We start from the raw sequence: 23,825 nt of genomic DNA on the forward strand, positions 1-23,825 counted from the left end.
GGGGAGAGGCAGGGAGGCGGGACAGATGAATAGGAAGGAGGCGGGGAGAGGGGGGGAGAGGGGCAGGGAGAGGGGGGGAGAGAGGTGGGGAGAGAGGCAGGGAAAGAGGCGGGGAGAGAGGTGGGGAGAGAGGTGGGGAGAGAGGCAGGGAGAGGGTGGGGAGAGAGGGGGGGAAGAGAGGCGGGGAGAGAGGTGGGGAGAGAGGTGGGGAGAGAGGGGCGGGGAGAGAGGCGGGGAGAGAGGCGGGGAGAGAGGCGGGGAGAGAGGGGCAGGGAGAGAGGTGGGGAGAGAGGCAGGGAGAGAGGTGGGGAGAGAGGGGCAGGAGAGAGGGGGGGAGAGGCGGGGAGAGAGGCGGAGAGAGGGGCGGGGAGAGGGGTGGGGAGAGGGTGGGGAGAGAGGCAGGGAGAGAGGGGCAGGGAGAGAAAAAAAGGAGAGACTGGGAGAGAAAGAGGCAGGGAGAAAGCCTAAAATAGCTCATCCATTAATGACTGTTTCTCTGAAATATTTATCAGCCTACTTCAAACAGATTTACACCACCAATCATTTCTACCTTTTTGTCTCCTTATATCTGATATTATAAGCCTACTTTTGTTTTGCTATTTCAATCTTCTGTCCTAGGCAACCTCAGTCATTTCTCTGAATATCTAGAACAGCTGTCGCTCAGCCTTATTGCCGCTTGTCGCTCAGCCTACTGCCACTGTCGTTCAGCCTACTGCCGCTGTCGCTCAGCCTACTGCCGCTGTCGCTAAGTGGACTGCAGCTTGCTAATAGGGCCGCTTTATTCGCCAGCAAATAGGCTGTCGCTATCCTACTGCCGTCAGAGCACGCTCATCCTAATTCACTCAGCCTACTTTTCCTTGTTGCTTCCCTTGTTGTTGGGAAAATGAGCCTAAATGACTGAACAAATCATTTTAAATGGAATTAAAGAAACAGTAAAGCTTATATAATTGTAATTGTAAATCCAAGCATTTTTTTGTCGGTATTTTAATTGGTGTCTGTCAACATTACCATCAGTGACCTGCATTTGAGACTTTTTGTTCAGTGCAATGCCATATCATCTATATTTTGATGGGAACAAACGTGTGTATAAACTCCAGTGAGTGACGCTGTATGGAGGTAATGGGAAGTTGATAGCCTCCTCCATAGTGACTGTATGAGGGGGTGTGTAACTCCATGTGACGGTATGAGGGCTCAGCCTACTGGTGTGTGTAACTCCATAGTGACGGTATGCTCAGGGGGTGTCGCTCAGTAACTCCATAGTGACGGTATGAGGGGGTGTGTAACTCCATAGTGACGGTATGAGGGGGTGTGTGTAACTCCATAGTGACGGTATGAGGGGGCCTGTGTAACTCCATAGTGACGGTATGAGGGGGTGGGGATGTGTGTATCTCCATAGTGACGGTATGAGGGGGGCTGCCTACTGTCGCTCCATAGTGACGGTATGAGGGGGGATGTGTGTAACTCCATAGTGACGGTATGAGGGGAGGGGGATGTGTCGCTCACTCCATAGCTGAGGTATGAGGGGGTGTCACTCCATAGTCACGGTATGAGGGGGGGGATGTGTGACTCAGCCTAGTGACGGTCCCTGAGCCTATGTGCTGTCCTCAGCCTACTGCTGCTGAAAGAAACAGAAAGCTGTGTGTAACTCCATAGTGACGGTATGAGGGGGGGGGATGTGTGTAACTCCATAGTGACGGTATGAGGGGGGGGGTGTGTGTGACTCCATAGTGACGGTATGAGGGGGATGTGTAACTCCATAGTGACGGTATGAGGGGGGATGTGTGTAACTCCATAGTGACGGTATGAGGGGGATGTGTGTAACTCCATAGTGACGGTATGAGGGGGGGTGTGTAACTCCATAGTGACGGTATGAGGGGGGGATGTGTGTGACTCCATAGTGACGGTATGAGGGGGGATGTGTGTAACTCCATAGTGACGGTATGAGGGGGGATGTGTAACTCCATAGTGACGGTATGAGGGGGGATGTGTGTAACTCCATAGTGACGGTATGAGGGGGGGGGTGTGTAACTCCATAGTGACGGTATGAGGGGGGATGTGTGTAACTCCATAGTGACGGTATGAGGGGGGGATGTGTGTAACTCCATAGTGACGGTATGAGGGGGGATGTGTGTAACTCCATAGTGACGGTATGAGGGGGGGATGTGTGTGACTCCATAGTGACGGTATGAGGGGGTGTAACTCCATAGTGACGGTATGTGTGTAACTCCATAGTGACGGTATGAGGGGGGATGTGTGTAACTCCATAGTGACGGTATGAGGGGGGGGGATGTAACTCCATAGTGACGGTAACTCCATAGTGACGGTATGAGGGGGGATGTGTGTGACTCCATAGTGACGGTATGAGGGGGGGATGTGTGTGACTCCATAGTGACGGTATGAGGGGGGATGTGTGTAACTCCATAGTGACGGTATGAGGGGGGATGTGTGTAACTCCATAGTGACGGTATGAGGGGGGGGTGTAACTCCATAGTGACGGTATGAGGGGGGATGTGTAACTCCATAGTGACGGTATGAGGGGGGATGTGTGTAACTCCATAGTGACGGTATGAGGGGGATGTGTGTAACTCCATAGTGACGGTATGAGGGGGTGTGTGTAACTCCATAGTGACGGTATGAGGGGGGGGATGTGTGTGACTCCATAGTGACGGTATGAGGGGGGATGTGTGTGACTCCATAGTGACGGTATGAGGGGGGGGGGATGTGTGTGACTCCATAGTGACGGTATGAGGGGGGATGTGTGTAACTCCATAGTGACGGTATGAGGGGGGGGTGTGTAACTCCATAGTGACGGTATGAGGGGGGGATGTGTAACTCCATAGTGACGGTATGAGGGGGGATGTGTGTAACTCCATAGTGACGGTATGAGGGGGATGTGTGTGACTCCATAGTGACGGTATGAGGGGGGATGTGTAACTCCATAGTGACGGTATGAGGGGGGATGTGTGTGACTCCATAGTGACGGTATGAGGGGGGGTGTGTGACTCCATAGTGACGGTATGAGGGGGGATGTGTGTAACACCATAGTGACGGTATGAGGGGGGATGTGTGTAACACCATAGTGACGGTATGAGGGGGGATGTGTGTAACTCCATAGTGACGGTATGAGGGGGGATGTGTAACTCCATAGTGACGGTATGAGGGGGGATGTGTGTAACTCCATAGTGACGGTATGAGGGGGGATGTGTGTAACTCCATAGTGACGGTATGAGGGGGGATGTGTGTAACTCCATAGTGACGGTATGAGGGGGGATGTGTGTAACTCCATAGTGACGGTATGAGGGGGGGGATGTGTGTGAACTCCATAGTGACGGTATGAGGGGGGGGGGTGTGTGTGACTCCATAGTGACGGTATGAGGGGGGATGTGTGTGACTCCATAGTGACAGTATGAGGGGGATGTGTGTGACTCCATAGTGACGGTATGAGGGGGGATGTGTGTGACTCCATAGTGACGGTATGAGGGGGGATGTGTGTGACTCCATAGTGACGGTATGAGGGGGGATGTGTGTAACTCCATAGTGACGGTATGAGGGGGGATGTGTGTAACTCCATAGTGACGGTATGAGGGGGGGGATGTGTGTAACTCCATAGTGACGGTATGAGGGGGATGTGTGTGACTCCATAGTGACGGTATGAGGGGGGATGTGTGTAACTCCATAGTGACGGTATGAGGGGGGATGTGTGTAACACCATAGTGACGGTATGAGGGGGGATGTGTGTGACTCCATAGTGACGGTATGAGGGGGATGTGTGTAACTCCATAGTGACAGTATGAGGGGGGATGTGTGTGACTCCATAGTGACGGTATGAGGGGGGGGATGTGTGTAACTCCATAGTGACGGTATGAGTGGGGGATGTGTGTAACTCCATAGTGACGGTATGAGGGGGGGGGTGTGTGTAACTCCATTGTGACGGTATGAGGGGGGGGATGTGTAACTCCATAGTGACGGTATGAGGGGGGATGTGTGTAACTCCATAGTGACGGTATGAGGGGGATGTGTGTGACTCCATAGTGATGGTATGAGGGGGATGTGTGTGACTCCATAGTGACGGTATGAGGGGGGATGTGTGTGACTCCATAGTGACGGTATGAGGGGGGATGTGTGTGAACTCCATAGTGACGGTATGGGGGGGGGATGTGTGTAACTCCATAGTGACGGTATGGGGGGGATGTGTGTGACTCCATAGTGACGGTATGAGGGGGGGGATGTGTGTGACTCCATAGTGACGGTATGAGGGGGGATGTGTGTAACTCCATAGTGACGGTATGAGGGGGGATGTGTGTAACTCCATAGTGACAGTATGAGGGGGGATGTGTGTGACTCCATAGTGACGGTATGAGGGGGGATGTGTAACTCCATAGTGACGGTATGGGGGGGGATGTGTAACTCCATAGTGACGGTATGAGGGGGGGGGATGTGTGTAACTCCATAGTGACAGTATGAGGGGGGGGATGTGTGTGACTCCATAGTGACGGTATGAGGGGGGGATGTAACTCCATAGTGACGGTATGAGGGGGGATGTGTGTGACTCCATAGTGACGGTATGAGGGGGGATGTGTGTAACTCCATAGTGACGGTATGAGGGGGGGGATGTGTGTGACTCCATAGTGACGGTATGAGGGGGATGGGTGACTCCATAGGACGGTATGAGGGGGGATGTGTGTGACTCCATAGTGACGGTATGAGGGGGGATGTGTAACTCCATAGTGACGGTATGAGGGGGACGGTTGTGTGTAACTCCATAGTGACGGTATGAGGGGGGGATGTGTGTGACTCCATAGTGACGGTATGAGGGGGGGTGTGTGTGACTCCATAGTGAATAGGGGATGTGTGTGTGTGTATGTTCTCTGTGTGTTTGTGTACTCTGTGTCTCTGTGTACTCTGTTGTTCTGTGTGTGTGTGTACTCTGCGTGTGTGTGTGTGAGTGTACTCTGTCTCTGTGTGTGTGTACTCTGCGTGTACTCTGTGTGTGTGTACTCTTTGTGTGTGTGTACTCTGCGTGTGTGTGTACTCTGTGTTGCATTCTGACCAGACCTCTAGCGCATAATGATTTTTGTCCTCCCACACCAAACGCTATCTGGACATGCAGGTTGAAATGTCAAAATAAACTCTGAACCAACCATATTAATTTTGAGGACAGGTCGAAAAGCGTGAACCATTTATGGCAATTTAGCTAGCTAGTTTGCTGTTTTTCGCTAATTTGTCCTGGTATATAAACATTGGGTTGTTATTTTACCTGAAATGCACAAGGTCCTCTACTCCGACAATTAATCCACAGAAAAAATTTAAAACCGAGTTTGTTTTTCTAGTAATCTCTCCTCCTTCAGGCTTCTTCTTCTACTTGTTTGGACTTTATGTGGCAGTTGACAACCAACTTTAAGGTGCATTACCACCACCTACTGGACTGGAGTGTGGACCTCAGTTCATCTTCCAATCACCCACGTGTTCATATGCTCCTAACAACCAATGAGGAGATGGGAGAGGCGGGACTTACAGCGCATCATGCGTCACAAATTAACCCAAGTTCTATTTTAGAGCTTGGCAGTGCAGACGCTCGTTGACGCTCGCGACCAGTGTGGTTGCTATGATCTGAATAACATGTATGTGTCCATGTATTTTACTGTGCGCGCGGTGTGGTTAGCATGTTACTCCTGGTGTCCCATTGTAAAGGAAAACCTCTTTATGGCTGTGTTTTTATTTCCAGAATGGACCTGTTGTTGCCTTGTCACTCATTCGGGATCTGTACTTTACTCAATGTACTCCTGTCATCTTTTTCACCTCGGTGTTGATTGGATGAAACATCAGCGAACTGCATGTGTGTTTCTCTGTGATGTGGGTGGCAGTTTGGTGAATGTCCTGTACACTACAGGGGTGTGGTTCGGTTGATTTCCCATTTGTTCTGGTTGATTTATTGACCGGTCAGCCAACATCTTTGTGTTTTGGTTTGTTGAATGCCCCATGTTCTCCACACATGTCAAGGTGTTGTTCTTAACCTGATCACCCTCTGTCTCCACCTCTCTGTTCCTCTCTCTGTCTCTCTGTCTCTCTCTGTGTCTCTCTCTCCACCTCTCTGTTCCTCTCTCTCTGTGTCTCTCTCCCACCTCCCTTCCTCTCTCTCTCTCTCCACCTTTGTTCCTCCCTATCTCTCCACCTCTCCACCTTTGTTCCCCCCTCCTCTCTATCTCTCTCTCTCTCTCTCCACCTCTTTTCCTCTCTCTCTCTCTCTCTCTCTCTCTCTCTCTCTCTCTCTCTCTCTCCACCTCTTTTCCTCTCTCTCTCTCTCTCTCTCCACCTCTTTTACTCCTCTTTCTACTCTCTCTCTCTCTCTACCCCTGTTCTTCTCTCTCCACCTCTTTTCCTCTCTCCTCTACCCCTGTCTCTCGCTTCCCTCTCTACCTCTGTTCCTCTCTACCACTTTTCCTCTCTCTACCTCTGTTCCTCTCTCTCTCTTTCTCTCCACCTCTGTTTCTCTCTCCACCTCTGTTGCTCTTTCTTTCTCTCCCTAACACGCCATCACCCCTTTCCCTTCTGTTTCCACCTCTTCCTCTCCCTCTCTCCACCTGTGTTCCCTCACTCTCCCTCCTCACCTGTTTCCCTCTCTCCCCTCCTCCCTGTTTCCCTCTCTCTCCCCTCCTCCCCCCTGTTTCCCTCCCTCTCCCTCATCCCCTGTTTCTCTCCCTCTCTACCTGTTTCTCTCTCCCTCATCCCCTGTTTCCCTCCCTCTCCCTCCTCACCTGTTTCCCTCTCTCTCCTCATCCCCTGTTTCCCCTCCTCCCTGTTCTTCTCCCCTCCTCCCCTCTCTACCTCTCCCATCCTCCCCTCTCCCCTCCTCTCCCCTACCACCCCTCCTCCCCTTTTCCTCTCTCCCATCCCTCTCCCCTCCTCACCTGTTCCTCCCTCCCTCTCCCCTCCTCCCCCTGTTCCCTCTCTCCCCCTCTCCCCTCTCCCCTCCTCACCTGTTTCCCTCCCTCTCCCCTCCCTCCCCTGTTTCCCTCTCTCCCATCCTCCCCCCTCTCCCCTCTCACCTGTTTCCCTCCCTCTCCCCTCATCCCTGTTTCCCTCTTTCCTCCCCTCTCCCCTCCTCACCTGTTTCCCTCCCTTCCCATCCTCCCCTCTCCCCTCCTCACCTGTTTCCCTCACTCTCCCATCCTCCCCTCTCCCCCTCCTCACCTGTTTCCCTCCCTCTCCCCTCATCCCCCTGTTTCCCTCACTCTCCCATCCTCCCCTCTCCCTCCTCACCTGTTTCCCTCCCTCTCCCCTCATCCCCTGTTTCCCTCACTCTCCCATCCTCCCCTCTCCCCTCCTCACCTGTTTCCCTCACTCTCCCATCCTCCCCCATCTCCCCTCCTCACCTGTTTCCCTCACTCTCCCATCCTCCCCTCTCCCCTCCTCCCTGTTTCCCTCACTCTCCCATCCTCCCCTCTCCCCTCCTCACCTGTTTCCCTCACCCTCCCCTCCCTCACTCTCCCATCCTCCCCTGTTTCCCTCACTCCTCCTCACCTGTTTCCCTCCCTCTCCCCTCCTCCCCTGTTTCCCTCCCTCTCCCCTCCCCCCTCCTCCCTCTCCCCTCCCCCTCCTCCCCTGTTTCTCTCCCCTCTCCCCTCCTCACCTGTTTCCCTCCCTCTCCCCTCCTCCCCTGTTTCCCTCCCTCTCCCCTCTCCCCCCTCCCCTCTCCCCTCCTCCCCTGTTTCCCTCCCTCCCCCCTCCTCCCCTGTTTCCCTCCCTCTCCCCTCCCCTCCTCCCCTGTTTCCCTCCCTCCCCCTCCTCCCCTGTTTCCCTCCCTCTCCCTCCTCCCCTGTTTCCCTCCCTCTCCCCCTCCTCCCCTGTTTCCCTCCCTCTCCCCTCCTCCCCTCCCCCCCTGTTTCCCTCCCTCTCCCTCTCCCCTCCTCCCTGTTTCCCTCCCTCTCCCCTCCTCCCCTGTTTCCCTCCCATCCTCCCCTCTCCCCTCCTCACCTGTTTCCCTCCCCTCCCCTCCCCCTGCATAGGGGTGACCTTGAGAGCTCCAGCCGTGCGTCCAGCAGTCGTCAGAGCAGCACTGACAGTGATATGAAGTGCCTGGAGCCAAGGCCCTGGAGCAGCACAGACTCTGATAGTTCAAACAGGACCCTACGGCCCCCGGTCACCAAGGCTTCCAGCTTCTCTGGCATCTCCATTCTGACCAGAGGAGATAGTCTGGGCAGCAACAAGAGCTCTCAGGGCAGCTGCAGGGCTCACGCACTGGTATGTACCAGACAGACATCCTAATGGGGATTGTATAATGAAAAATGCCTCCTGTAGTTGGAAATTAAAATGTTGTGACCATTGTGCTCTGGGCAGTCCATTCTAGTAATTGAATTTCTCAATGTGAAAATACTGAATTAAATTGAAATGGCAACACACAGAAGTGTTTAAGCACTCTTTAAAGCAGTCTTTGGAGGTCACTGACACAGAACAGGCCAGAGGGAAACAGAAGGCAATCCTTTTCAAGCCCCTTCATCTTTTTGAAAACAAATCAAAAGAGGAAAGAATCTGAAGATAGTACAGAGAAGAGTGCAGAAATGTTGAGGAAAACTGTTTCTGTATTTTGACTTTGTCTTGACTCTTGTGTCGTCTTGTTGTGTTATTAGGACTCCCACTGGTGAGTCCAGACATGTGTCCCCAGCCCCCAGTCCCCCAGCCTGGCCCCTGCCCCGGGGTCGCAGTCTACTGCCCTGCCCCTCCCAGGTCCAGACCCAACCCCCAGACCGCCCTATTGCCCACCCCACAGCAACACCCCATGGGCAACTATAACCATAACCACATGACTCAGGTGAGAGAGGAGCTCATGTCATGAATCCTTTTTTATTTAAATACAGTTTCAGCTTAGAAAATTGAAAAGACATGGCTATGTTCCTGCACCTAACATCTGTCTGCATCTCCTCCTGCTCTCCCCTCTCCTCCATCTCTCCCCCTCCCTCCATCCTCCCCCTCCATCCATCTCCCCTCCATCTCTCCCCACTCCCTCCATCTCTCCCCCTCCCTCCATCCCTCCATCTCCTCCATCTCCCCCACTCCCTCCATCCCCTCCATCCCTCCATCCCTCCATCTCCCCCTCCATCTCTCCCCACTCCCTCCATCTCTCCCCCTCCCTCCATCTCCCCCACTCCCTCCATCTCTCCCCCTCCCTCCATCTCTCCCTCCATCTCTCCCCCTCCCTCCATCTCTCCCTCTCCCTCCATCTCTCCCTCCATCTCCCTCTCCATCCATCTTTGCCTCCATCTCTCTCCCCCTCCCTCCATCTCCCTCCATCTCTCTCCTGCTCTCCCCCTCCCATCTCCCCTCCCTCCATCTCTCCCCCTCCCTCCATCCATCTCTCCCTCCATCTCTCCCCCCTCCCTCCATCTCTCCCTCTCCCCATCTCTCCCTCCATCTCCCTCTCCATCCATCTTTGCCTCCATCTCTCCCCCCTCCCTCCATCTCCCTCCATCTCCCCTCTCCCCCCCCTCCCTCCATCTCCCCCTCCCTCCATCTCTCTCCCCTCCCTCCATCCATCTCTCCCTCCATCTCTCTCCCCCTCCCTCCATCTCCCCCTCCCTCCATCTCCCCCCCCTCCCCTCTCCCCCCTCCCTCCATCTCCCCTCCATCCATCTCTCCCCCTCCCTCCATCTCTCCCCTCCCTCCATCTCTCCCTCCATCTCCTCCATCCATCTTTGCCTCCATCCCTCCCCCCCCCCTCCATCTCTCCCCCTCCCTCCATCTCTCCCCCTCCCTCCATCCATCTCTCCCTCCATCTCTCCCCCTCTCTCCCTCCCCTCCATCTCTCCCCCCATCCCTCCATCCATCTCCCTCCATCTCCCCCCTCCATCTCTCCCTCCATCTCCCCCTCCCTCCATCTCCCCCCTCCCTCCATCTCTCCCTCCATCTCTCCCCCTCCCTCCATCTCTCCCTCTCCCTCCATCTCTCCCTCCATCTCCCTCTCCATCCATCTCTCCTCCATCTCTCTCCCCCTCCCTCCATCTCTCCCCCTCTCCCTCCATCTCTCCCCCTCCCTCCATCTCTCCATCCTCCCTCCATCCCCCCTCCCTCTCTCCCCTCTCCCTCCATCTCCCCCTCCCTCCATCTCCCCCTCCCTCCCTCTCCCCCTCTCCCTCCATCTCCCCCTCCCTCCCCTCTCCCCCCCCTCCATCTCTCCCCCTCCCTCCATCTCTCCCCCTCCCTCCATCTCTCCCTCTCCCTCCATCTCTCCCCCTCCATCCTCTTCCATCTCTCCCCCTCCCTCCATCTCTCCCCCTCCCTCCATCTCTCCATCTCTCCCCCTCCCTCCATCTCTCCCCCCTCCCTCCATCTCTCCCCCTCTCCCTCCATCTCTCCCCCATCCCTCCATCCATCTCTCCTCCATCTCCCTCCCTCCATCTCTCCCCCTCCCTCCATCTCTCCCCTTCTCCCTCCATCTCTCCCCCTCCCTCCATCTCTCCCTCTCCCTCCATCTCTCCCCCTCCCTCCATCTCTCCCCCTCCATCTCTCCCCCTCCCTCCATCTCTCCCCCTCCCTCCATCTCTCCCCCATCTCTCCCCCCTCCCTCCATCTCTCCCCCTCCCTCCATCTCTCCCCTTCTCCCTCCATCTCTCCCCCTCCCTCCATCTCTCCCTCTCCCTCCATCTCTCCCCCTCCCTCCATCTCTCCCCCATCCCTCCATCCATCTCTCCTCCATCTCTCCCCCTCCCTCCATCTCTCCCCCTCCCTCCATCTCTCCCCTTCTCCCTCCATCTCTCCCCCTCCCTCCATCTCCCCCCTCCCTCCATCTCTCCCCCTCCCTCCATCTCTCCCCCTCCCTCCATCTCTCCCCCTCCCTCCATCTCTCCCCCTCCCTCCATCTCTCCCCTTCCCCTCCATCTCTCCCCCCTCCCTCCATCTCTCCCTCTCCCTCCATCTCTCCCCCTCCCTCCATCTCTCCCCCTCCCTCCATCTCTCCCCCTCCCTCCATCTCTCCCCCTCCCTCCATCTCTCCCCCATCCCTCCATCCATCTCTCCTCCATCTCTCCCCCCTCCCTCCATCTCTCCCCCTCCCTCCATCTCTCCCCCTCCCTCCATCTCTCCCCCTCCCTCCATCTCTCCCCTCCCTCCATCTCTCCCCCTCCCTCCATCTCTCCCCCATCCCTCCATCCATCCTCTCCTCCATCTCTCCCCCCCTCCCTCCATCTCTCCCCTTCTCCCTCCATCTCTCCCCCCTCCCTCCATCTCCCCCCCTCCCTCCATCTCTCCCCCTCCCTCCATCTCTCCCCCTCCCTCCATCCTCCCCCCCATCCATCTCCCCCCCCTCCCTCCATCTCTCTCCCTCCATCTCTCCCCTTCTCCCTCCATCTCTCCCCCTCCCTCCATCTCTCCCCCCTCCCTCCATCTCTCCCCCTCCATCTCTCCCCCTCCCTCCATCTCCCCCCTCCCTCCATCTCTCCCCCATCCCTCCATCCATCTCTCCTCCATCTCTCCCCCTCCCTCCATCTAGCCCCCTCCCTCCATCTCTCCCCTTCATCTCTCCCCCTCCCTCCACCTGTCCCTCCATCTCCCCCCTCCCTCCATCTCTCCCCCTCCCTCCATCTCTCCCCCAGCAGTCCTCCATCTCTCCCCCTCCTCCATCTCTCCCCTTCTCCCTCCATCTCTCCCCCTCCCTCCATCTCTCCCTCTCCCTCCATCTCTCCCCCTCCACATCTCTCCCCTCCCTCCATCTCTCCCCCTCCCTCCACTCTCCCCCCCTCCCTCCATCTCATCCATCCATCTTTATAATGTACTGTTACTGATCTCTCAGTCTCTCTTCCCCCCCCAGCAGTACATGGTAGTACTACCATCCATATGTTTATAATGTACTGTTACTGAGCCCAGTCTCTCTTCCCCCCAGCAGTACATGGTAGTACGACCATCCATATCTTTATAATGTACTGTTACTGAGCCCAGTCTCTCTTCCCCCCAGCAGTACATGGTAGTACGACCATCCATATCTTTATAATGTACTGTTACTGAGCCCAGTCTCTCTTCCCCCAGCAGTACATGGTAGTACGACCATCCATATGTTTATAATGTACTGTTACTGAGCCCAGTCTCTCTTCCCCCAGCAGTACATGGTAGTACTTCCATCCATATCTTTATAATGTACTGTTACTGAGCCCAGTCTCTCTCCCCCCAGCAGTCTTGTTAGTCCCTATTAGACTTTATAATGGCAATTACTGACAATCATCATCCCAACAGTACTATATTCACCATCCATATGTTTATAAAGCAGTACATGGTAGAACATCCATTCTTTATAATTATGCTACTGAAGAAGATAGAAATGGTTTCCATATTTTATAAAGCAGTACATGGTAGTACAATCCATATCTTTAAATGTATAATCATCATATCCCCCCAGTTTAACCTACAATCCATATTTTATAATGTACTGTTACTGAGCCCAGTCTCCTTCCCCCCAGCAGTACAAGCCCACCAGTGTTTGTAATAACCATTTCTCCATATCTTTATAATGACTGTTACTGAGCCCAGTCCAGACCCAGGGGCCCACTCTCCTCCCTCCAACACCCTCCACCCCAGATGTTTTATCATGGCCACCATCCATATGTTTATAATGCTGTTACTGAGCCCCTCTCCCCTCAGTCTGGCTACCAGCCTAACACCAGACACCTCCATCATCCTTATCCATGTACTCCTACTGAGCCCAGTCTCTCCCCTCCCAGACCATCATGCAGCCCCCACCATCCATATCTTTATAATGTACTGTTACTGAGCCCAGTCTCTCTTCCCTCAAGCAGTACATGGTATACTGACCATCCATATGTTTATAATGTACTGTTACTGAGCCCAGTCTCTTCCCCCCAGCAGTACATGGTAGTACTACCATCCATATGTTTATAATGTACTGTTACTGAGCCCAGTCTCTCTTCCAGCAGTACAACGACCATCCATATGTTTATAATGTACTGTTACTGAGCCCAGTCTCTCTTCCCTCCAGCAGTACATGGTAGTACTACCATCCATATCTTTATAATGTACTGTTACTGAGCCCAGTCTCTCCTCCCTCCAGCAGTACATGGTAGTACTAATTTGGATTAAATGTACTGTTTCCCAGTTCTTCCTTACATGTCATACTACCATCCATATCTTTAAATGTACTTTACTGAGCCCAGTCATTTGGCCCAAAAGTACATGTTGTTTCCATCATATCTTTATAATGTAATGTGAGAGCCCAGTTTCCTCCCTCCAGCAGTACATGTGTAAATCCATATGATTTATAATGTACTGTTACTGAGCCCAGTCTCTCTTCCCCCAGCAGTACATGTAGTGACCATCCATATGTTTATAATGTACTGTTACTCCCAGTCTCTCTCCCTCCAGCAGTACATGTGTGACTCCATATCTTTATAATGTACTGTTACTTCCCTCTCTCCTCCCTCCAGCAGTACATGGTAGTACGACCATCATATCTTTATAATGTACTGTTACTCCCAGTCTCTCTCCCCCACAGTACATGGTAGAGTACTTTATAATGACTGGCTGTGCCCAGTCTCTCTTCTCCTCAGAGTACTGTAGTGACTCCATATCTTTATAATGTACTGTTACTGAGCCCAGTCTCTCTCTCCCCTCAGCAGTACTGGTAGACTGGCTGTCCATATCTTTATAATGTACTGTTACTCTCCCAGTCTCTCTCTCCCCTCAGAGTACTGTAGTGACTCCATATGTTTATAATGTACTGTTACTGAGCTCTCTCCTCCCTCCAGCAGTACATGGTAGTGACTCCATATCTTTATAATGTACTGTTACTGAGCCCAGTCTCTCTTCCCCCCACAGTCATGGTAGTACTGTCCATACTTTATAATGCTGTTACTGAGCCCAGTCTTCTCTTCCCCCCAGCAGTACATGGTAGTACGACCATCCATATGTTTATAAAGCAGTACTGTAGTACGACCATCTATCTTTATAATGTACTGTTACTCTCTCTCTTCCCCCTCAGAGTACTGGTATGACCATCCATATGTTTATAATGTACTGTTACTGAGCCCAGTCTCTCTTCCCCCAGCAGTACATGGTAGTACTGTCCATATCTTTATAATGTACTGTTACTGAGCCCAGTCTCTCTTCCCTCCAAGCAGTACATGTTACTAGTACTTCATCTTCTCTCTCTATAAACAGTAAATATAACACCAAACTTCCATATCTGTTTCTCTCCCGGACTGGCTGACTGAAGTGGCAATATGACAATCATCTCACAACTCTATATTCTCTCCTCTCTCACTACACACCTTCTGGTAGTACTGTGTGACTGGCTGTGATTTTTAGTATCTTCAAATGATAATCTCTATCCAGTTTAACCTACTCAGAGTACTGTGTGACTGGCTGTTTGTAATCTTCTCTCTCTCTCCCACTCAGAGTACTGTGTGACTGGCTGTACCAGACCCAGGGGCTTCTGTCCTCACCCAACACCCTCCACCCCAGACGGGCTTTATCATGGCCACCACGGCACAGCCCCCGTCCCCTCAGTCTGGCTACCAGCCTCAGAGTACTGTATGACTGGCTCCACCCCTTCTCTCTCTCCCTCCCACTCAGAGTACTGTGTGACTGGCTGTGAACAGTCTTCTCTCTCTCGATCATCTCGGTTGTCCCACTCAGAGTACTGTCTGACTGGCTGTTTGGATTAAAAGTTTCTTCTTCCTTTGTCATCTCGCTCGACTGAAGGTACTTTGACTGGCTGTGGCCCAAAAAACACGTCTTTCTCTCTTTCCCAATCAATGAGTACTGTGAAATGACTGGCTGTGAAGTACACAGTCTGTGACTCTCTCTCTCCCACTCAGAGTACTGTGTGACTGGCTGTGAGGTCTTCTCTCTCTCTCTCTCCCCACTCAGAGTACTGTGTGACTGGCTGTGAAGTCTTCTCTCTCTCTCTCTCTCTCTCTCCCACTCAGAGTACTGTATGACTGGCTGTGAAGTCTTCTCTCTCTCTCTCAGAGTACTGTGTGACTGGCTGTGAGGTCTTCTCTCTCTCTCTCCCCACTCAGAGTACTGTGTGACTGGCTGTGAAGTCTTCTCTCTCTCTCTCTCTCTCTCCCACTCAGAGTACTGTGTGACTGGCTGTGAAGTCTTCTCTCTCTCTCTCTCTCTCTCCCACTCAGAGTACTGTATGACTGGCTGTGAGTCTTTCTCTCTCTCTCACTCAGAGTACTGTGTGACTGGCTGTGAGGTCTTCTCTCTCTCTCTCCCCACTCAGAGTACTGTGTGACTGGCTGTGAAGTCTTCTCTCTCTCTCTCTCTCTCTCTCCCACTCAGAGTACTGTATGACTGGCTGTGAAGTCTTCTCTCTCTCTCTCTCTCTCCCACTCAGAGTACTGTATGACTGGCTGTGAAGTCTTCTCTCTCTCTCTCTCTCTCTCTCCCACTCAGAGTACTGTATGACTGGCTGTGAGGTCTTCTCTCTCTCTCTCCCACTCAGAGTACTGTGTGACTGGCTGTGAAGTCTTCTCTCTCTCTCCCACTCAGAGTACTGTGTGACTGGCTGTGAAGTCTTCTCTCTCTCTCTCTCCCACTCAGAGTACTGTGTGACTGGCTGTGAAGTCTTCTCTCTCTCCTCCCACTCAGAGTACTGTATGACTGGCTGTGAAGTCTTCTCTCTCTCTCTCTCTCCCACTCAGAGTACTGTGTGACTGGCTGTGAAGTCTTCTCTCTCTCTCTCTCCACTCAGAGTACTGTATGACTGGCTGTGAAGTCTTCTCTCTCTCTCTCTCTCCACTCAGAGTACTGTGTGACTGGCTGTGAAGTCTTCTCTCTCTCTCTCTCCCACTCAGAGTACTGTGTGACTGGCTGTGAGGTCTTCTCTCTCTCTCTCTCCCACTCAGAGTACTGTGTGACTGGCTGTGAAGTCTTCTCTCTCTCTCTCTCCTCTCCTCCCACTCAGAGTACTGTGTGACTGGCTGTGAAGTCTTCTCTCTCTCTCTCTTCAATTCAAGGGGCTTTATTGGCATGGGAAACATATGTTAACATTGCCAAAGCAGAGTACTGTATGACTGGCTAAAGTGAAATCTTCTCTAAAAATTAACTCATCACACTCAGAGTAAAACTGTATGACTTACTGTCATATTATATATATATACAGTGTTTTTACAATGTGCAAATGGTAAAGGACACAAGATAAAATAAATAAGCTAGATATGTGTTGTATTTACAATGGTCGTCTTCTTCACTGGTTGCCCTTTTCTCTCAACAGGTCAGTACTGTCTGACTGGCTGTGAATTTCTCCCTAGATCTCTTTTCCCACTCAGATTTGTTTGACTGTGCTGTGTAATCTGAGGGAAATATTCTCTCTAATATGGTCATACATTGGGCAGGAGGTGTATGACTGGCTGCTCAGTCTTCTCCTCTTTCCCACTCAGAGTACTGTATGACTGGCTGTGAAGTCTTCTCCTCTCTCCTTTCCCACTCAGAGTACTGTCGACTGGCTGTGATAGTCAAAGCTTTCTCTTCTCTCCCACTCAGAGTACTGTGTGACTGGCTGTGTACTCTCTGTGTCTCCAAATAGCATTCTAGTTTGCTCTGTTTTTTTGTTAATTCTTTCCAATGTGTACTGTATGACTGGCTCATGATTTGGTTGGGTCTAATTGTGCTCTGTCATGGGGCTCTGTAGTGTGTTTGACTGGCTGGAGGTCTTCTCTCTTCTCCAGGTTCATCTCTGTAGGTGATGGCTTTGTTGTGGAAGGTTTGGGAATCTCTTCCTTTTAGGTGGTTATAGAATACTGTATGACTGGCTTTTGATAATTAGTCTTCTCTCTCTTCTGCTCTCCCATTAGAGTACTGTTGACTGGCTGAGGATTTTTCTCTCTCTCTCCACTCAGAGTACTGTATGACTGGCTGTTTGTCTTCTCTCTCTTGGTTGGTCTCCCCTCAGAGTACTGTATGACTGGCTGTGGTCTTCTCTTCTATTTTTCTCTCCCCCACTCAGAGTACTGTATGACTGGCTGTGAAGTCTTCTCTCTCTCTCTCCCCACTCAGAGTACTGTATGACTGGCTGTGAAGTCTTCTCTCTCTCTCTCTCCCACTCAGAGTACTGTGTGACTGGCTGTGAAGTCTTCTCTCTCTCTCTCTCCCACTCAGAGTACTGTGTGACTGGCTGTGAAGTCTTCTCTCTCTCTCTCCCACTCAGAGTACTGTGTGACTGGCTGTGAAGTCTTCTCTCTCTCTCTCTCCCACTCAGAGTACTGTGTGACTGGCTGTGAAGTCTTCTCTCTCTCTCTCTCCCACTCAGAGTACTGTGTGACTGGCTGTGAGGTCTTCTCTCTCTCCCACTCAGAGTACTGTGTGACTGGCTGTGAGGTCTTCTCTCTCTCTCTCTCCCACTCAGAGTACTGTGTGACTGGCTGTGAAGTCTTCTCTCTCTCTCTCTCTCTCCCACTCAGAGTACTGTATGACTGGCTGTGAAGTCTTCTCTCTCTCTCTCTCCCACTCAGAGTACTGTATGACTGGCTGTGAAGTCTTCTCTCTCTCTCTCTCCCACTCAGAGTACTGTATGACTGGCTGTGAGGTCTTCTCTCTCTCTCTCTCCCACTCAGAGTACTGTATGACTGGCTGTGAAGTCTTCTCTCTCTCTCTCCCACTCAGAGTACTGTATGACTGGCTGTGAAGTCTTCTCTCTCTCTCTCTCCCACTCAGAGTACTGTATGACTGGCTGTGAGGTCTTCTCTCTCTCCCACTCAGAGTACTGTATGACTGGCTGTGAGGTCTTCTCTCTCTCTCTCTCCCACTCAGAGTACTGTATGACTGGCTGTGAAGTCTTCTCTCTCTCTCTCTCCCACTCAGAGTACTGTGTGACTGGCTGTGAAGTCTTCTCTCTCTCTCTCTCTCTCCACTCAGAGTACTGTATGACTGGCTGTGAAGTCTTCTCTCTCTCTCTCTCTCCCACTCAGAGTACTGTATGACTGGCTGTGAAGTCTTCTCTCTCTCTCTCTCCACTCAGAGTACTGTATGACTGGCTGTGAAGTCTTCTCTCTCTCTCTCTCCCACTCAGAGTACTGTATGACTGGCTGTGAAGTCTTCTCTCTCTCTCTCTCACACACAGAGTACTGTATGACTGGCTGTGAGGTCTTCTCTCTCTCTCTCCCACTCAGAGTACTGTATGACTGGCTGTGAAGTCTTCTCTCTCTCTCTCCCACTCAGAGTACTGTATGACTGGCTGTGAAGTCTTCTCTCTCTCTCTCTCTCTCCCACTCAGAGTACTGTGTGACTGGCTGTGAAGTCTTCTCTCTCTCTCTCCCACTCAGAGTACTGTGTGACTGGCTGTGAAGTCTTCTCTCTCTCTCTCTCTCCCACTCAGAGTACTGTATGACTGGCTGTGAAGTCTTCTCTCTCTCTCTCTCTCTCCCACTCAGAGTACTGTATGACTGGCTGTGAGGTCTTCTCTCTCTCCCACTCAGAGTACTGTATGACTGGCTGTGAGGTCTTCTCTCTCTCTCTCTCCCACTCAGAGTACTGTATGACTGGCTGTGAAGTCTTCTCTCTCTCTCTCTCCCACTCAGAGTACTGTATGACTGGCTGTGAAGTCTTCTCTCTCTCTCTCTCTCTCCCACTCAGAGTACTGTATGACTGGCTGTGAGGTCTTCTCTCTCTCTCTCTCTCTCCCACTCAGAGTACTGTATGACTGGCTGTGAAGTTTTCTCTCTCTCTCTCTCTCTCCCACTCAGAGTACTGTATGACTGGCTGTGAGGTCTTCTCTCTCTCTCTCTCCCACTCAGAGTACTGTATGACTGGCTGTGAGGTCTTCTCTCTCTCTCTCTCCCACTCAGAGTACTGTATGACTGGCTGTGAAGTCTTCTCTCTCTCTCTCTCCCACTCAGAGTACTGTATGACTGGCTGTGAAGTCTTCTCTCTCTCTCTCTCTCCCACTCAGAGTACTGTGTGACTGGCTGTGAAGTCTTCTCTCTCTCTCCCTGGCTGTGAAGTCCACTCAGAGTACTGTGTGACTGGCTGTGAAGTCTTCTCTCTCTCTCTCTCCCACTCAGAGTACTGTGTGACTGGCTGTGAAGTCTTCTCTCTCTCTCTCGCTCGCTCTCTCTCTCCTCGTCACCGTCCCGCAGCCCAGTAACAAACTGCTTGAATCCAAAAAAAGATTCATTTAAATCCTGGAGGCGGAAACCTCCGGCGTTGACCCTACACCCTGGGGGGATAGTTCCCACAAAAGGAGCTTTAGGGGGCAAGTAGGAGTTTGGCAAATAGCTCCACTACTGTCTCTTGCTGGCTCTGTGAGGTAGTGGCAGTGTGTTCACCGCTCTGTGAGGTAGGTAGTGGCAGTGTGTTCACTGCTCTGTGAGGTAGCTAGTGGCAGTGCGTTCACCGCTCTTTGAGGTAGGTAGTGGCGGTGTGTTCACCACTCTGTGAGGTAGCTAGTGGCAGTGTGTTCACCGCTCTGTGAGGTAGTGGCAGTGTGTTCACCGCTCTGTGAGGTAGTGGCAGTGCGTTCACCGCTCTGTGAGGTAGTGGCAGTGTGTTCACCGCTCTGTGAGGTAGCTCGTGGCAGTGCGTTCACCGCTCTGTGAGGTAGCTCGTGGCAGTGCGTTCACTGCTCTGTGAGGTAGTGGCAGTGTGTTCACCGCTCTGTGAGGTAGCTCGTGGCAGTGTGTTCACCGCTCTGTGAGGTAGTGGCAGTGCGTTCACCGCTCTGTGAGGTAGCTCGTGGCAGTGTGTTCACCGCTCTGTGAGGTAGTGGCAGTGCGTTCACCGCTCTGTGAGGTAGCTAGTGGCAGTGTGTTCACCGCTCTGTGAGGTAGCTAGTGGCAGTGTGTTCACCGCTCTGTGAGGTAGTGGCAGTGCGTTCACTGCTCTGTGAGGTAGCTAATGACAGTGTGTTCACCGCTCTGTGAGGTAGCTCGTGGCAGTGTGTTCACCGCTCTGTGAGGTAGCTAGTGGCAGTGTGTTCACCGCTCTGTGAGGTAGCTAGTGGCAGTGTGTTCACCGCTCTGTGAGGTAGCTAGTGGCAGTGCGTTGACCGCTCATTTAAGAGAATAGCCATAGCCTACAGTGTATGGATCTTGACAGAGGGAGATATCCCTAGACTAGAGCAGTGTTGCTTTACTGTTCCCTGCATGTATCATGTCCTTCGGGATAGCCACTGGCTATAAGGCAGCAGGGCTCACCTCACACAGACCTGTCTCTCTCTCTCTCTGAGCTAAACTCAGATGGAAAGGCAGCAGGGCTCACCTCATACAGACCTGTCTCTCTCTCTCTCTGAGCTAAACTCAGATGGAAAGGCAGCAGGGCTCACAGTATACAGACCTGTCTCTCTCTCTCTGAGCTAAACTCAGATGGAAAGACAGCAGGTCTCACAGTATACAGACCTGTCTCTCTCTCTCTGAGCTAAACTCAGATGGAAAGGCAGCAGGGCTCACAGTATACAGACCTGTCTCTCTCTCTCTGAGCTAAACTCAGATGGAAAGACAGCAGGTCTCACAGTATACAGACCTGTCTCTCTCTCTCTGAGCTAAACTCAGATGGAAAGGCAGCAGGGCTCACAGTATACAGACCTGCCTCTCTCTCTCTGAGCTTGGCAGGAACTAATGGGGATCCATAATAAACCCCAGGAAGAGTAGCTGCTGCCTTGGCAGGAACTAATGGGGATCCATAATAAACCCCAGGAAGAGTAGCTGCTGCCTTGACAGGAACTAATGGGGATCCATAATAAACCCCAGGAAGAGTAGCTGCTGCCTTGGCAGGAACTAATGGGGATCCATAACAAATACAAATGCTACCTTTTGAACTTCCATCAACCTCTAAGAGTTGATTTCTAGTTTGCACACTTTTATTAATTTGGTTGGAAGGTTTCTTATTGTACTACCTATGACCTGACTGCATTTCTCCCTCCCTCTGCTCCTCCAGATATCTTATTACACCCCTGGGCAGCAGTACCCCAGCACAGGGCAGCAGTACCCCAGCACAGGGCAGCAGTACCCCAGCACAGGGCAGCAGTACCCCAGCACAGGGCAACAGTACCCCAGCACAGGGCAGCAGTACCGGCCTGGACCCATGTCTCACCAGGTGTCCTACCCTGCTCAGCCCATGCCCCAGCCCATGGCTCAGCCCACACAGCAGTCTGGTCAGTACCACTACAGTACCATCTTTCTCAATTAAAGATTAGTCTGTCTGTGTTTTTAAAGTGCTGTACAGTTTTATACCGAACAAAAATATACAGTATTCAGACCTCTTGACATTTTTCCACATTTTGTTACGTTAGCCTTATTCTAAAATTGATTAAATTAAACAATTTCCACAGCAATCTACACACAATACCCCATAATGACAAATCAAAACAGAAATACCTTATTCCCATAAGTATTCAGACCCTTTGCTATGGGATTTGAAATTGATCTCAGGTGCATCCTGTTTCCATTGATCATCCTTGATTGGAGTCCGTCCACCTGTGGTAAATTCAATTGATTAGACATGATTTGGAAAGGCACACACCTGTCTATTTAAGGTTCCACAGTTGACAGTGCATGTCAGAGCAAAAACCAAGCCATGACGTCGAAGGAATTGTCCGTAGAGATCCGATACAGGATTGTGTCGAGGCATAGATCTGGGGAAGGGTACCAAAACATTTCTGCGGCATTGAAGGTCCCCAAGAACACAGTAGCCTCCATCATTCTTAAATGGAAGAAGTTTGGAACCACCAAGACTCTTCCTAGAGCTGGCCGCCCAGCCAAACTTGAACAATCGGGAGAGAAGGGCCTTGGTCAGCGAGGTGACCAAGAACCCGATGGTCACTCTGACTGAGCTCTAGAGTTCCTCTGTGGAGATGGAACCTTCCAGAAGGACAACCATCTCTGCTGCACTCCACCAATCAGGCCTTTATGGTAGAGTGGTCAGACGGAAGCCACTCCTCAGTAAAAGGCACATGACAGCCTGCTTGGAGTTTGCTAAAAGGCACCTAAAGACTCTCGGACTATGAGAAACAAGATTCTCTGGTCTGATGAAACCAAGACTGAAATCTTTATTCTGAATGCCAAGCATCATGTCTGGAGGATACCTGGCATAGTGGTGGCAGCATCATGCTGTGGGGATCATTTTCAGCAGCAGGGACTGGGAGACTAGTCTGGATTGAGGCAAAGATTAATGGAGCAAATTACCAGAGAGATCCTTGATGAAAACCTGCTCCGGAGTGCTCAGGACCTCAGACTGGGGTGAAGGTTTACCTTCCAACAGGACAAGGACCCTAAGTACACAGCCAAGACAATGCAGGATTGGCTTTGGGACAAGTCTCTTAATGTCCTTGAGTGGCCCAGCCAGAGCCTGGCCTTGAACCCGATTTAACATCTCTGGAGAGACCTGAAAATAGCTGTGCATCCAACCTGCCAGAGCTGGAGAGGATCTGCAGAGAAGAATGGGAGAAACTCCCCAAATACAGTTGCACCAAGCTGGTAGCGTCATACCCAAGAAGACTCGAGGCTGTAATCGCTGCGAAAGGTGCTTCAACAAAGTACTGAGTAAAGGGTCTGAATACTTATGTAAATGTAATATTTCAGTTTTTCTTTTTCATAAATTTACAAAAATGTCTAAACCTTTTTTTTTGCTTTGTCATTATGGGGTATTGTGATGTCATTATGGGGTATTGTGTGTAGGTTGATGAGGAAAAAAACATCAATCTAAACAATTTTACAATAAGGCTGTAACCTAACAAAATGTGGAAAAAGTCATGATGTCTGAATTACAATCCAAAGGCACTGTAAACGAAACATGTAAAGTGTTGGTTCAATGAAAGATTCCAGAAATGTTCCATACGCTGATGTCGTGTCTTTGGCAATGCTTAAATGATTAAGTGATATGACATGCTATTCTATGAAATAATTTCTCCATAAAATTAATATTACCTGATTGAGCTAATCATGTAAATGTAATTAACTAGAGAGTCGGGGTACCATGACATAATATTTATAGAGCTGTTATCTTCTGAATAAACACTTAAAGACCTAGTAAAATTTTACATCAATAGCAGTCAATATTAATCGTCACCTTATTTCAGTCTCATCTGAAAGTTGTAAATTCTTGGTTATCTGCACGAACCCTGGTTGAATCAGCAATACAAAATTGGGTTTAATTATTTATTTACTAAATACCTAACTAATCACACATAATTAATCATAACTTGATTACAAATTACGTCATAAAGGAAAACGTCCCCAGCGGGCGGAACAGATATGACAGCTGGTTACACAAAGAAAAGGGGCTGGGTTTGAGTGAAAGAGCGGGAAGACTGAGGAATAAAGGGCGAAGCTGTGCTATCATAAATACAGTATCTTATGCATCCTACATTACCGCCCATTTGGAAAAGGAAAATGCATTAAATATTTACTCTGAGCTGCGCTTCAGTAGGTTGGTGGTAGATGGAAGGTATTTATGACTGTCATTAACCTACCCCCCGGCCAACGTCATGACACTGACCTTCATATAAGGAACTGGCTTTCAGGACGTAGTGTTGGAGTTATCCATTGCCATATGAATAAAACGAGTCCTAGCACTCATCGAACATGGAAAGTGGGGTGTGTGGTGTGTATGTATATTTGGAATGGGTGGGAGGGGATGTACTTTTTTTATTTTTTTAAATGGGGGGGTGAATTATAATTTTATTTTTATGATTGTTTTGCTCTTGTGACCCAATAACAAAACTATATATTTTTCCCCTGTACACACAAAAAAACAAACATTTTTCTGATCTATTTTGCACAAATATGTTTACTTCCTTGTTAGTGAGTATTTCCCCTTTGCCAAGATATTCCATCCACCTGACAGGTGTGGCATTTCAATAATCTGTTTAAACAGCATGATCATTA

At 51.0% G+C, this 23,825-nt stretch overlaps 1 protein-coding gene across 1 annotated transcript in view; it reads left to right on the forward strand.

The window, feature by feature from the left end:
• Positions 1-23,825, forward strand: part of LOC135530069 (R3H domain-containing protein 2-like) — a 113,709-nt gene that overhangs the window by 68,789 nt on the left and 21,095 nt on the right. Inside the window, 3 exon segments of the mRNA XM_064958460.1 lie at positions 8,007-8,241; positions 8,663-8,809; positions 20,878-21,094. Of these exon segments, the coding sequence (XP_064814532.1) occupies positions 8,007-8,241; positions 8,663-8,809; positions 20,878-21,094 (599 nt within the window).

Source organism: Oncorhynchus masou, chromosome 5, assembly GCF_036934945.1.
Source record: "Oncorhynchus masou masou isolate Uvic2021 chromosome 5, UVic_Omas_1.1, whole genome shotgun sequence".
NCBI classification, from domain to species: Eukaryota; Metazoa; Chordata; class Actinopteri; order Salmoniformes; family Salmonidae; genus Oncorhynchus; species Oncorhynchus masou.